Source organism: Acartia tonsa, chromosome 11, assembly GCF_053477335.1.
Source record: "Acartia tonsa isolate MP-2025a chromosome 11, ASM5347733v1, whole genome shotgun sequence".
Lineage (NCBI taxonomy): Eukaryota > Metazoa > Arthropoda > Copepoda > Calanoida > Acartiidae > Acartia > Acartia tonsa.
The window spans coordinates 38054901-38067737 of record NC_137270.1 but is presented as its reverse complement, the minus strand read 5'-3'; the positions used below and the strand labels follow the sequence as shown (position 1 = coordinate 38067737).

General features: G+C 33.2%; 1 protein-coding gene across 1 annotated transcript; it reads left to right on the top strand.

Moving 5' to 3' along the window:
* Positions 1–9251: 9251 nt before the first annotated feature.
* LOC145331918 (uncharacterized) lies at positions 9252–11316 on the top strand. Its single transcript, XM_080176792.1, has 4 exons — positions 9252–9691; positions 9982–10050; positions 10596–10780; positions 11028–11316. The coding sequence occupies exons 3-4, from the start codon at positions 10599–10601 to the stop codon at positions 11149–11151; spliced, it is 306 nt and encodes a 101-aa protein (XP_080032918.1). The 5' UTR covers positions 9252–9691; positions 9982–10050; positions 10596–10598; the 3' UTR covers positions 11152–11316.
* The last annotated feature ends 1521 nt before the right edge of the window (positions 11317–12837 follow it).

Sequence of the window (12837 nt, the reverse complement as noted above, 5' to 3'; positions counted from 1 at the left end):
TTATCATGGTGGCCAATTAGGGCAAGAACTAATCGCAGGTATTAGGCAGAGGGAAAAAATTAACCTCCCCTCTCTTATTTTTAATTTACTTAAGGATGGGAGGGTAGCACTCAACAGTGTCCAGCCACTTGTAAGCTTTTTCCAGGAAATCTTCACAAATTATCAGATGTTTAGCCTTGCTCATTTTTAAAAGCGAAGCTTTTCTATAATTAGGGTTGGTCGGTCCGTCCGAGATAGATAGCTTTTCTCTTTAATTTAGGCATGTTAGAATTGTCCTATCGATTCAAATTTTGCATGATGATTCCTGTAGTAGTTAGGTACGATTGAGAAAGCGTAGCAACTCTATAATCATTACTAGAATGACTGTACGTCCATTTTAAACATGTTGATTTTTTACTTTTTAACAACAAATTTTCATGTGATCTAATTATCCGATTGATCTGATTTTTGGTATACTGATTCCTGGGACAACAAAATACAATATTCGCTTTTATGGATGTTGTCATCCTTGTTAAATATATATTTTTAGTACTTATGCTAACAGGAATAAAATTTAATAAATTGAAAATAAGCTTGACAAAAAAATGAATTGTTTAAAGCATGACTTTAAAGAAAATTTTAATTCTATGAAACTTTGATGATTTTAAAAATAAAACTATAATTTTAAGCAAAACAAAAATAATATTTTCTAAAATAAATAAAATATGGACAGAAATAAAACAAAGACGTTAAAAACAATTCCTACTGCTGCTATGCGAGACCCCGTAACAAGAGTAGATTAGACCATAAATCATAATAATGCAAAGTTAGGCCTCAAAGACAAAAATGATAGGTGTACAGCTGTTTCAAAAATCTTAAGTAACCCCCTCAGATAATTCATCTATTTTATATTTTTTATTCCAATTTTCTCCTTGCTTAAATTAAAATTTGTCTAGTCACAAAAAGTATTGGATATATTATTACTTGGATGTTGCACCAGATTTTATTTAATCTACCTAAGAAATACTCACAGCTGGCTAAAATAACGATGCCACCAATTACCCCTTTTACATCATCCCCTCCCCTCCTACTTGAGGGACGAACTAAATGAGGTCCATATTAGCAACCTAAATTGACAATTTTTCCCTTGTTAATGAATCCTTATATACTATATAAATTCAAATAGTCCCCAAATTTAACCCCTTATCTAGTGTTAAAGGGATTTAGAATGACTAAAAATAACATTTTCAAATCTTATATCACCTAAAGAAATTAGGGCTAGTGTAAAAAGCTTGCTGTCAATCTAAAATCAATGGTTACAGTTTTAAAAATGCTTGATTGGCAATCTAGGGTAATAAATCTATTAAATAATGTTTTTAAATAAAATTTTTTATTTTTCCTAATCCCTTATTCCCTTGAAAAAAGGGGTGGGACACAATATCGCATTACGCACACCTTTTTAAAAAAAGAATTCAAATTCATAAAATATTGATTTTTGAAATGAGTGAGTGAGACGAACGTAAATCTGTACACATCAGATGCAAGGGTGCGGGGAGTTTGGGAAAGTAGCATATTGAAAGTTAGCACAGCAATTACAGCTAATTATAATTTAAAACCATAAATGTGCAGAATGGGGTTGCCCTCCCCTTTTAACCCCCAAAGAATGCACCAATTACACTCAACCTTGTGCACGCCACCGTCTAAAACATACATTCTTGTAAATCAAAATAGAATTATTATCATTACTGTTTAAGAATTTTTTATTAGATTTTTTGCTGTTCTATAAAATAAAATATTGAGAAGATTCCTAAATTGCCTCTACTTTCCGAAAAATTCCTAAAGTACATGAAAAAAAACACACCCAGCAGATGTCTAGTCAAAAGATGTATTTCTCTCTGTGCAGCAAAAGGTACATTTATTCACTTATTTTTATCTAATTTAATCATATAATGTTTTTGTATACTTTTAATCTTACTCCAACTTCCTACCAATTGTTTATAGTACATTGTTTATAACAGCTAAGTTACTTTATTCGACTGACTGTTAAATGTAATCCATTTTTTTAGCTTAATAAACTGGTTTACTAGGTTTATACCTATTCTTTCTACATTTTTACTCTATAACACTTCAAGGACATTCAAGTTTTTATTTCAATTTTTTAGAGGGAGGGATTTTCAAAGATTTATTTTGTAGGGTGGTAACAATTTAATTGTTAGAAAGATTAATTTCTTTATTTCATCTCACACTTATTCCATGATTCAAATAATTTCAAATTGCTGAAAAGCATTCCCTGTCTTTAAAAATGTGTTGTATTTTGACTGATTTACGCATGTAAATTTTATCTAATTAAAAGACATAAACTTCCCCCAAACACACAATCGTCCCCCCAACAACACATATGAACAGCACTATATATTTGCAGGGATCTAAAGGGATAAGACAATTGCCGATAAATTGATGTACATCCCCTACATCCACAGTTAGTGATTGAAACGTATGGACACTAAACTAAATAAGCCAATCAAAGTCCCTAAGGTTGCTGAGCCAACAAATAAAAAATATTACCGTAAGGCTTTGGGGACTAGTGTAATAAACAGCACAATGTCCCCTCCCTCACTCCCTAATATATTTGGTTAATAAGAAAACAAGGAAAATATGTTCATAATCAGCACAGCTAAAAACGTTTAAAATGGTTCCTTCTGCTCCTAGGTCATGTGTAAAACATTAATAGTTAGAGTAGGGACAATATGCCTTGGCCCAAAACTGGTGCAACTCATTACCATGCATATTAATAAAGCTTCTAGACAAAGGTGTTGCAATCAAAAGGTTGGTTGTCTGTAGGACACTTGTCCACCTATTTGTGCATTTCACTAGCAAGTTTTGGTCCAGATATTCACCAAAGTAAGACCTTATATATTTTGTATCCCGTCCTCTAGACATACAGATAATCACACTTTGAAAGAGGAGGATATTAAAAAGAAGTAAAAATGACAGACATACAAACAAGAGTAACTCACAGAGTAGTTACATGATTAAAAAGTGAGTATATTCATTTTAATCCTTAAATCAATGTGGATTAAAAAAGAATATGTGTTGTGTGTATGTTATAACATCATATAACAGAGTGTAATTAATCTTAGAATTTGAAACTCCAAGCTTTGTCTGTCCGTCTGTCTGTATGTCCATCTGTATATTTATCTGTCTGTCTGTTGTAATAGACATATTATTTTCTCAGTTGCAATTTTTTTCACCTGCAAATGTCTGTCTTTTTCTTGTTTGGGTTTCTGTCTGCCCATCTGTCTGTCCATCTGTCTGCATGCCTGTTTGTATATCCTTTGTCTGCAGGTTCTGCTTTGCAGTGAAGTTTCATACAGGTCGAGGGTAGGTCTAAAATAATTTTTGGGACGGATATTTAAAATACGATGCTGTGAGTATTGGTGCAAAAAATGGGGACATGATTCCATGACGTCATATTTTTCTTTCCCGAAAAAGGGAAGGGGGGAAGAAAATCTCTTCAAAAGAGATGGGGAAAACCCCCTTTTCTCCCATCTCATTTTTTCTTCCCCCCTTCCCTTTTCGGGAAAGAAAAATATGACGTCACTGGAATCATGTCCTCATTTTTTGCACCAATACTCACAGCATCTAAAAATACCAAAATAAATCGCCACTGGAAAAATTAACCCACCTTCTCAAATAAATTTCTTTCTTTTCTTTGAAAAACTAAAAAATGAATTTGAGGGTAAATTTACCCACATCCTTTTCCTCAATGCCCCTAGATTTCTCAAGGGGCGTAGCTAGCTCTTATCAAAATTACTCTTTGTAGTACTAATGAGCATCATACACATGGTTAATTTTAACCAAAGATAGTCCCAACACTTTATGAATAATTACAAATTTACATTTATCATTAACTAAAAACATTTATTGATTATTCTAATGAAACCTAAAATCTAAAAGGGAGGGAACTCTATGTGTTTTTGACGATTTTTATATTTTTAGGAGACCATTCTATACTTAATAATAATGGTATTGTAGTATAATTAAGTTGCAGACAAGTTTAAGTTTTTTAGCTTAATTACTCTCAATTACTCTCAATTATTCTGGAAAAGTTAAGAGAACATTTATTAAGGCAGTTGCAATTGAGAGTCCATACACAGAACACTTCTGGTTTGGGGTCGAGTCTTCTTTAGACCAATTCAGCTACCTACAGATATCCTACTACTTCAACGATTTTAACACAGACAAATATTCCACCTCTTCAAAGTTATACAGCTAATTAATACTTTTGTATTAATTAGAAAGACAGTCATCCTGCTGCTTTGGTGTTTCCACACACAAACAGACATCCCGCTACTTCAGAACTTTCCAGCATAATTAATCAATAGTTTTAAATCATTTTAATATATTTAACAATTGCTAATAAAGTATTCATATTTACTCATAAATATTATAATCATATTTACTCAAAACTGCATTTAATCTTAGTTAAATAAATACTTGAAAAGATATGTTTGTGGTTTGAATTAAATATTAAATCTACTCTATCGTTAACTTGTGTAAGTCTGTCTACATTTCAGTATGATTTTGTCATAACTCAATTTAATCGTATAGTAGTGGATTTATTATTAATTGGATCTTACACCAGAATACCTTGAACTTTATTTAAGTGAAACTTGTAGCTGGCCAAAAAAATGATCCCCCCAATCCACACTCTTATCACATCCCCTCTTCTCTGGATAAACAAGCTGACCAAAAAGCAATGTTCATGCAGTTAGCAAGCTCAATTGACGACAATTTTTTCCTTGCATAATATCGATTTGTTTTGTAGTATGAGATTGTTAAGTTAATGACCTCATAGCTGCTCTACTTTAAATATTTAACCTTATTTTCACAGAAAACTTCTTACAAACACTCTTTTTGACACTCGGATAGGACATACCATCATATTCTAATTATAGAGTAGCAGCGCTACTTAAAAATGTAAATATAGATGCTTAACTAGATTATATGTCAATTTGTTAAACGTCAAACACACATAAACTTAAAGAAATATGTCTATACTTTTCTGCTAATAATTTCAGCTCTAATAATAAAATTCTATAAAATAGATGACATAATTCAAAATGGCGAAGCTCATCATACCAGACGGATCAACAAACGAACATTAACACAATCCTGAAGAAAAATTCCAAATCAACCACAAAACTACTTTTAAGGACCTGATAACATATAAAGACTTACTAATAGCAATGTTTCGCTTTTTACATCATTTAAAAAAAAACATCTTATAAATGGACATATGGACTTTCTGGTAAAGATTAAAGAGTTCCTACGCTATCTAACACAAAAGATCAATTCTAACATGTAAAGACAAACGTTTAAAATTCAGCATATATTGTTCATATTGTATGAACACTGAAGGTAAATAGACACTTTTAGAAACATACAAACTGTAAAAATCTTTATATTTAAATAGTTTCTCATAAATAACTGGAAAACTTGCAACATAAGAATGAGTAGGTTAAGAAGGGTAATATGATTGCCTAAAACATGAGCAACTCATTACCATGCACAGTTTGGTCTTACTAACTAATATGGTGCAATCAAAGAGTTGGTTTTCTATAGGTCGTTACGTTTGGCCACGCAATCACTAAATTAATTAGAAAGATTTGGAACAAAGATCCACCAATATGAAACTTATCCCATTTCATAAAGGTAAAAAGCAGTGTTGCGGAGCCGGGAGCCGTGGAGCCGCCATATTTTGGTACGTCATTACGTTTGGCCACGCAATCACTAAATCAATTAGAAAGATTTGGAACAAAGATCTACCAATATGAAACTTATCCCATTTCATAGAGGTAACAATTGGGTTGTAACTGTACTGTAAGGTTTAGATTTTACAGTATACATGCTACAACGAATCTTAAGGGATAAGACAATGAACGATAAATTGAAACTCCCAATATGGTAGAAAAGTTTGTACGCTGCTAGTTTGTACTAACCAATCAAGATTTAATAAAATATTCCAAAAATTTTAAGACATTAAATAAGAGAACGTGTTCATGCAAACTTTAGGTATGTACAAGTGTGCTTTATAGTCCAAAGTTCCCTCCCTCTGACATTCTACACAATAGTATTACAATGGATATAGGATATACATGGATATATTGACAGGGGAAAATTTGTCGTCAATTCAGCTACCTAATATGGACCTCATTTAGTGGTCGGTTCGTACATCAAGTAGGATGGGGAAATTTAGCCAGCTGCAAGAGTCATTGGTGCAACATCCAAGTAATATTATATCGAATGCTACACAATTGTAATACGTTTTTCCTTTCGGATGATTTATTCTCAAATAGGCTGAAAATGAACAAAATTAATCATTCCAAAATATAAAAGTATATTGGATTAACTTATTAGAAAAGTTAGAATAGCTACTCTATAATTATATATATTAGAAAAGGAAAGTTAATGTTTGTTGGGAGATGTCAATAAATCTCTCAATACCACATTTTTATATTATATTTTGAACTTTTATAATTTTTACAATGTTCTATTTTACAATTTCTATAATGACAGAACAAAACAATTAAATATTCTAAAACCACCGAACCGATATGGTTCTCCTGACAGTGAAGCTTCTCATAAATCCAGGTAGGTTTTATAAATATTTTGGGGAAGGGAACCACCAACCCCTCAAGAGAATATGTCCCTAGAAAAAAATTTAAATTAACTTAATTTCTTTTTAAAACTAAAATTTAAGGGCAACCAATCACCCTCCCCCACGTAGCCAAATATGTTTCCCTTAGATACGAAAAAGGGTAAACCCAGGTTCTACGAAATACCACAAAATTTCACCCTTTTTACCGGAAAAGTGGTAAAGCTGGTCAAGCTGGTAAAATTTACCAGTTTCGTGGTAAATTTTACCAGCAAAAATTTTAGCCAAAAACTTAGTAAAATTTTACCATTTTTTTTGTAAAATTTGACGAAACAAAAAACCCCGTTTTTTGTGTTTTAAATTAAAAACAGCTCTTCATAATCAGTTGTAGTACTTTAAAATAATGACTTCTATACAATGAAGCCTAAATTTAAAATTTTTTTTTTTTTTTAATTTTACCTCATTTGGAAGTTTTACCAAAAATGTGGTCAATTTTACAACTCTATTTTTCAGGTTAAGTCCGAATTTTCGGACTTAGACAAAAAAACGCAATTTGGTCAATTTTTACCAAAAAGTTGGTAAAATTTGACAAGGTATTTTTTTAGGCTAAGTCCAGATTTTTGGACTCTGACAAAAAAAATGAACTTGGTAAAATTTGACCAACTTTTTGGTAAAAATTGACAAGGTAAATTTTTAGGCTAAGTCCAGATTTTTGGACTTTGACAAAAAAAAAAACTTGGTAAAATTTGACCAACTTTTTGGTAAAAATTGACAAGGTAAATTTTTAGGCTAAGTCCAGATTTTTGGACTTTGACAAAAAAAAAAACTTGGTAAAATTTGACCAACTTTTTGGTAAAATTTTTTACTTTTTATTGAATTTTTTCGCATAAAAGAAGCTAACTTTTTTTTAAAACCTTGAAAATTATTTCATCATTTCTTTTAAAACATCCTCCCGCATTGTCAAAAATATATCAAATTTAATATTTACTTATTAGAGCTAGCTTCATACGAATTAAAATTAAAAGAAAAAAAATCCAGGTGTGTGTGTACGCGCAGATGTGCCGTGTGCATTTGAATTTATCGATTTTTCATCTTTAATATAAATATAAGCTTTCGTATATTCCCCTGAATGTTTCTAAAAGAAAGACAGAGATTTCGAATTATAGAGTAATTTCGCTACAAAACTTATATTTTTAAGTTTTGAAACTTATGGCACCTCTGTGCGCGCATGCGCACTATTGATAAGCTTATGATTATTTGAATATAGAGTGCCAAAAATAATTATTAGTTTTGATTCAATTTAATCAAATATTTTGAATCAAGAAGTAAATTACTACTCAATTTTCTCTAAATATTTAAATTTGTAGAATTTACAATTTGTTTGGAAGATTTTTTTTAAGCAAGATGTTTAAAAATGTGGCAAAATTGTGGAACAACAATGTTTCATGATTTCTATATTTATGTTGTCTTTGCCAACCGGAAATACCACCGAGATGGGTTTTTAAAAGATGAATGCCACATTTTTTCGGCGTTTTTTAGACATTGATTGATTGAACGTTGACGATAGAATTTCAAACAGAGTATATAACATAAAAATACTGAATTTTAAATTATTTTTTTAGCAATTTTTCTAATGTCTAACACAGCTCTAAAAAGATGCATTAATTAATATGCAGCAAAAATGGATTGAAGATAATCTTTTTTTTTCTATGAAGGCCGTACCATCAAAAGCGAAATAATTAAATAAATCATTGTATACTCTTTTAGATTTCGCGAATGTCGCGCTTGTTATTCATAGCGTAAAAAATGTCGAAAAAACGCGGCAATATCTTTTAAGAACCTGGCCGGAAATAGATTCATATATGGTTAACAACTATATATATATTTAAATATTTTTTTTTAATATTGAATGCACTATATTTTTTTATATTCTATCGAATATATATTTTATATGTCATTACAAAACTATATTACATTTAATATTAACATTAAAAAAAAAAAACATCAATTTAAACTTTCGTAACCCTGTAATTAGGTATTGGCTTCAGAAGTACAGTTCACCACGGTCCACGCTTGAGCTAGCATCACCAGCATGGCTCTGTCTAGGCTTATAATTAGAAAGGCCAGGGTATTATTATTACAGGTATTGTGTCTTTAAAGGGACTGTGAACGTAAATTTTTCTCATCTTAATATCAAATCTTAACATTATCTTATTCATAATATCTCACAGATAGAGCAAAACGCGCTTTTGTTTGCTTAAAAAACGGCTTTTTCCGACGATTTTTATAAGGTACAGGGAAAGGAAGAAATTTTCCGTATTATATAAAATGTCCATTAAATTGATTTTTTGGTATTATCCTCTTAGAAATTTTTTTTTCAATATTGAAAATTTGAGTAACCCCCCCCCCCCCCCCCCCCCCCGACAGCGAACTTAAACTCTGGCCGCAGCGCTCGGCCCACTTGCCTGCCTAGCCGCAGCGCTCGGCTCCCTAGCCTAAAACCTTACCTAACCTAAAATAGTTGTTCGTCGGTAGTCGGGGGGGGGGGGGGGGGTACAAAATTGAAAAAAATTGAAAAAAAATTTATAATTATAAAGATGTAATTTTGTTAATAATCATTGGTGATGTGGATCAATTTATCGGGGATTGCCTTATCCCTTTAAATCCTTGAAGTTTTACCAACAAAATTCCGTTTGTCCCACTGTCTTATTTGAGAGCTTTACTCTCATAAACGTTATCATTGTTATTTTGTGGAAGGGAATTATGTTTTTTGTAAACGCGAAGCTTTTCTATAATTAGTGTTGGATGGCCGGTCTGTATGGACGAAACTCATAGCTATTATCATTAATTCAAGCATGTAGGAATTGTCCTATCTATTTCAAACTTGTTACCTACTGATTATTTTGGTCTAGCTAAAAAGTATAAGGTTTCTACTTTTGTCGTATTTTTTTAGTTTCATACCTATAGTTTTTGATTATAACAAATTCTTTTATTTAGATTGTAAAGAAACAAGACCTCAGATCAGCATTTGAAACATAGGGGGCAGTTGAAGAAGTAAGTTACAGAAAAGTTTTGCAGCTTATATTTATCTTTGTAGATCTGTATAATAATACAAACAATATTTTGGTTTCTTTACAACAAAATGGCTGGGTGTTGCCATCCCCTTAAAAGTCAAGGCTTGCCTTCACCTTTTCATTACTTGAAAGCTGACACCATTCTAATAAATGTACGGTCTCTGTACCTAGTTTTATTGATATTACTATTTTTAAATTCAATAACATTTCATTATAATGCCAAAAATTTAATGTTTAATAACTTCGACGTTGATAAAAGTATTTTTGTAGGTATTTATTGGTGAAGGTTATGGTTTTATAACTTTTAATCATCCCGACGGAGCTGACAAAGCAGTTCAGGTACCATTCTTTTGATACTTTGGGTACCCAATCTTCTTACACTTTGGCTCCAAATCCGATTAATTTACGTTAGATTAGAGCCGGTTCTGAGCCACACAGAAAAGCAACATACATATCGAATCGAATTGAAGATGATTTTATACGAAATATAGATAACAGAATTAATTCCTGGCCTAATTAATTTTCTTGGTCTGACCCTAGAGCCAACAAAACTGGAACCCTTTTATTTTTACTCTCCGCGGAAAATCGCTGAGTGTTGTACACAATACGATAAGAAACTTTTAACTCCCATTAATAGAGGTTAGATACGGAATAAATTATCGTTTTCATGAGGACCCAAATAATCCTCTATTTATCATTTTTTGTTTGAAACTTTCACTACTGCTTTTAGTTAGGTTTAGGGAGATCAAGAAGGGTTTAGAATATTCCACAAGGGTAGGAGGTATTTTTAAGTTATAGGGAATTGTTTTGATTTATTTTTACCTTATTGTTATTAAACAAACTTCAGGTCTTGAAGTTATTTTCACTTCACTTTATTTTTTAAGGAAATGAACGGTACATTATATGCCGGTGAACGGCTGAGAGTGGAAATATCCCGGGGACGAGGCAGGGGACGTGGAGGCGGTGATAGAGGACGCGGAGGTGATAGGGGGCGCAGTTCTTACAGAGGTAGAGGCCGGGGTGGGGGCGGGGATAGGTATGAAAGACGCAGCCCCCCACATTACTCTAGGAAAGTTTTTGTTTTAAAAAGTAAAAGTTAGAAAATCTTTAGGTAGGCTTATTTATTAAATGTAACGTTTAAAAGCAATGCATTTTTTGTAATTTCGCCATGGACTGACGTACAGTTTTGTTATAAAGTTGCTGCGCTAATAAAACAGCAGTACCTAAGATAAAAAAATTTAAAATTAATCTTCCAAAATACTTACTAAAAATCATCGAATTTTTTTTTTCAAAATGAAAACATTTAAAAATAACAGAGGTGGCTCTAGAGGAAGGGGAGGTGATAAGGGTGGCTTTAGAGGCAGAGGCCGTGGAGGGGACAGGGGTGGTTTCAGAGGACGTGGTGGCAGAGGGGGTGGTAGATCCCCTCCACCAAGGTAAAATTTTAAATTTTAAGATTAGTTTAGATATTGCTAGCGGCTGCGGCCCTAGCATTTAGGGGCTCTGTATTAAAAAGGATAGATAGGGGACAGAAATATAGTCTAAAACCATTCCGTGTCATATGAGAAGCTTTCCTACCTATAAAGGAGAACTCAATCGGTTTAGTAGTTATCGAAATCTTAACCCTTACAGCTCGGGCCCCAATTCCCACCTTAATAGATCGGGGGGGGGGCTCCAAGAGCCCCCCCCTCTATCTCGGCTCCTGTTACAGATAAAGACGTAAAATTTTTTTCTGGTGGTTCATGTGTATTTTTAGAGAAAATTACTTTTTCTAGTCATAGCAGCCAGGCCGCTCCTTAGCCGCTTTTTAGCGGCCAGCCGCTAAATTTTAAAACAGCTGTAGAGCGGCCAATTTTGCAGCTAGGATGACCAAATTTTAGGACGAACTTTTATTTTTCATAACAAAAAAATTACTTTTTCTGATCATCGCCAAAAAACGGCAAATAACGGAAACCGCTATTTTCGGCGGTTACGGCGGTAAAACGGCGGTTGGCGGCGCCGATTAATATTTTTATCTGTTTGATGTTGCTCAAGGATTTACCAAAAAAATTTATAGGACTCTAGCTGTAATAGAAGCCACGATATTCATGATATATGTCTGTAGTAAAAGCCGGACAAAAATCGGTCATAAAGTCGGTCAGGGAGCGGTCAAACGGTCATAACACATTTTTTCTCAGAAGGTCATTGATATCTAAGTATTCACCAAAGAAAATTTAGGTTTCTCCTTATACACAAAAGTCATAATGTAGAAATTAAGATTTTCTTAGAATTTTTTTCTAATTTTGGTGCTACCCAACCGACTTTGACCGGACACCACGACCGACACAGACCAGATATCCTAATAAAATCAACTCTTGCCGACGTATAATTACTAAACTTAAAAAGTCATGAAGTCACAGCACTCCATCTTACCTACAAAAAAAATGAGATTGAAAAAACTAGAGGGGGGGGCTCTTGGAGCCCCCCCCCCGATCTGTAAGGGTTAAGCTAAAGACAAAGAACCTTTTTACTTTAAACAATTTAGTATATAAACAAAATATATTAGTGTAATTTCCAAATTTGCTAACTTTAAATGCCTACCATCTCTTTTATTGCTTTATTAAAGATTTTCTAAAATTACAATAACTTTCCTACCTAGATATGCTCTTTTTTATTAGTTCTTCCCTTTTCTACCAATCAAAAAATTTTAAAAACCTTTTTTTTAATGAATTTTAACTTTTTAAGTAAATTATTTTTATTTTTTCAGGTATGAGAGGAGAGATGGCTACGGACCCCCCTCACATTACTTCACAAGGGAGGCACACCCCAGGGGCGACTACTCCCCTCCACAACAACGTTACAGAGGCCCCCCACCGCCAATGAGGGATATGTCGCCACGAGGACCCCCCCGCGGACCTCCTCCCCCCCCACCACAGAGAATATTCCCCGTCACCCAGGAGGGGACCTCCCGGTAGGGGCCCACCACCCAGGGATTACTCACCTGAACCAAGAGGTCGGCCACCCCCAAGGTAAAATCAAATTTATATCAGGGATGTAAAGGGATAAGTCAATGGCCGATAAACTGATGAACATCAACATCGATGATACATAAAATTAGTGGTTAAAAAACGTTTGAACACTCAACTT

Bases quoted from the DNA above. Each gene is read 5' to 3' on its own strand.
- LOC145331918 (XM_080176792.1), top strand. From the start codon at position 10,599: ATGAACGGTACATTATATGCCGGTGAACGGCTGAGAGTGGAAATATCC. The intron at 10,781-11,027 runs GAAAGTTTTTGT...TAAAAATAACAG, and splicing joins AGCCCCCCACATTACTCTAG to AGGTGGCTCTAGAGGAAGGG.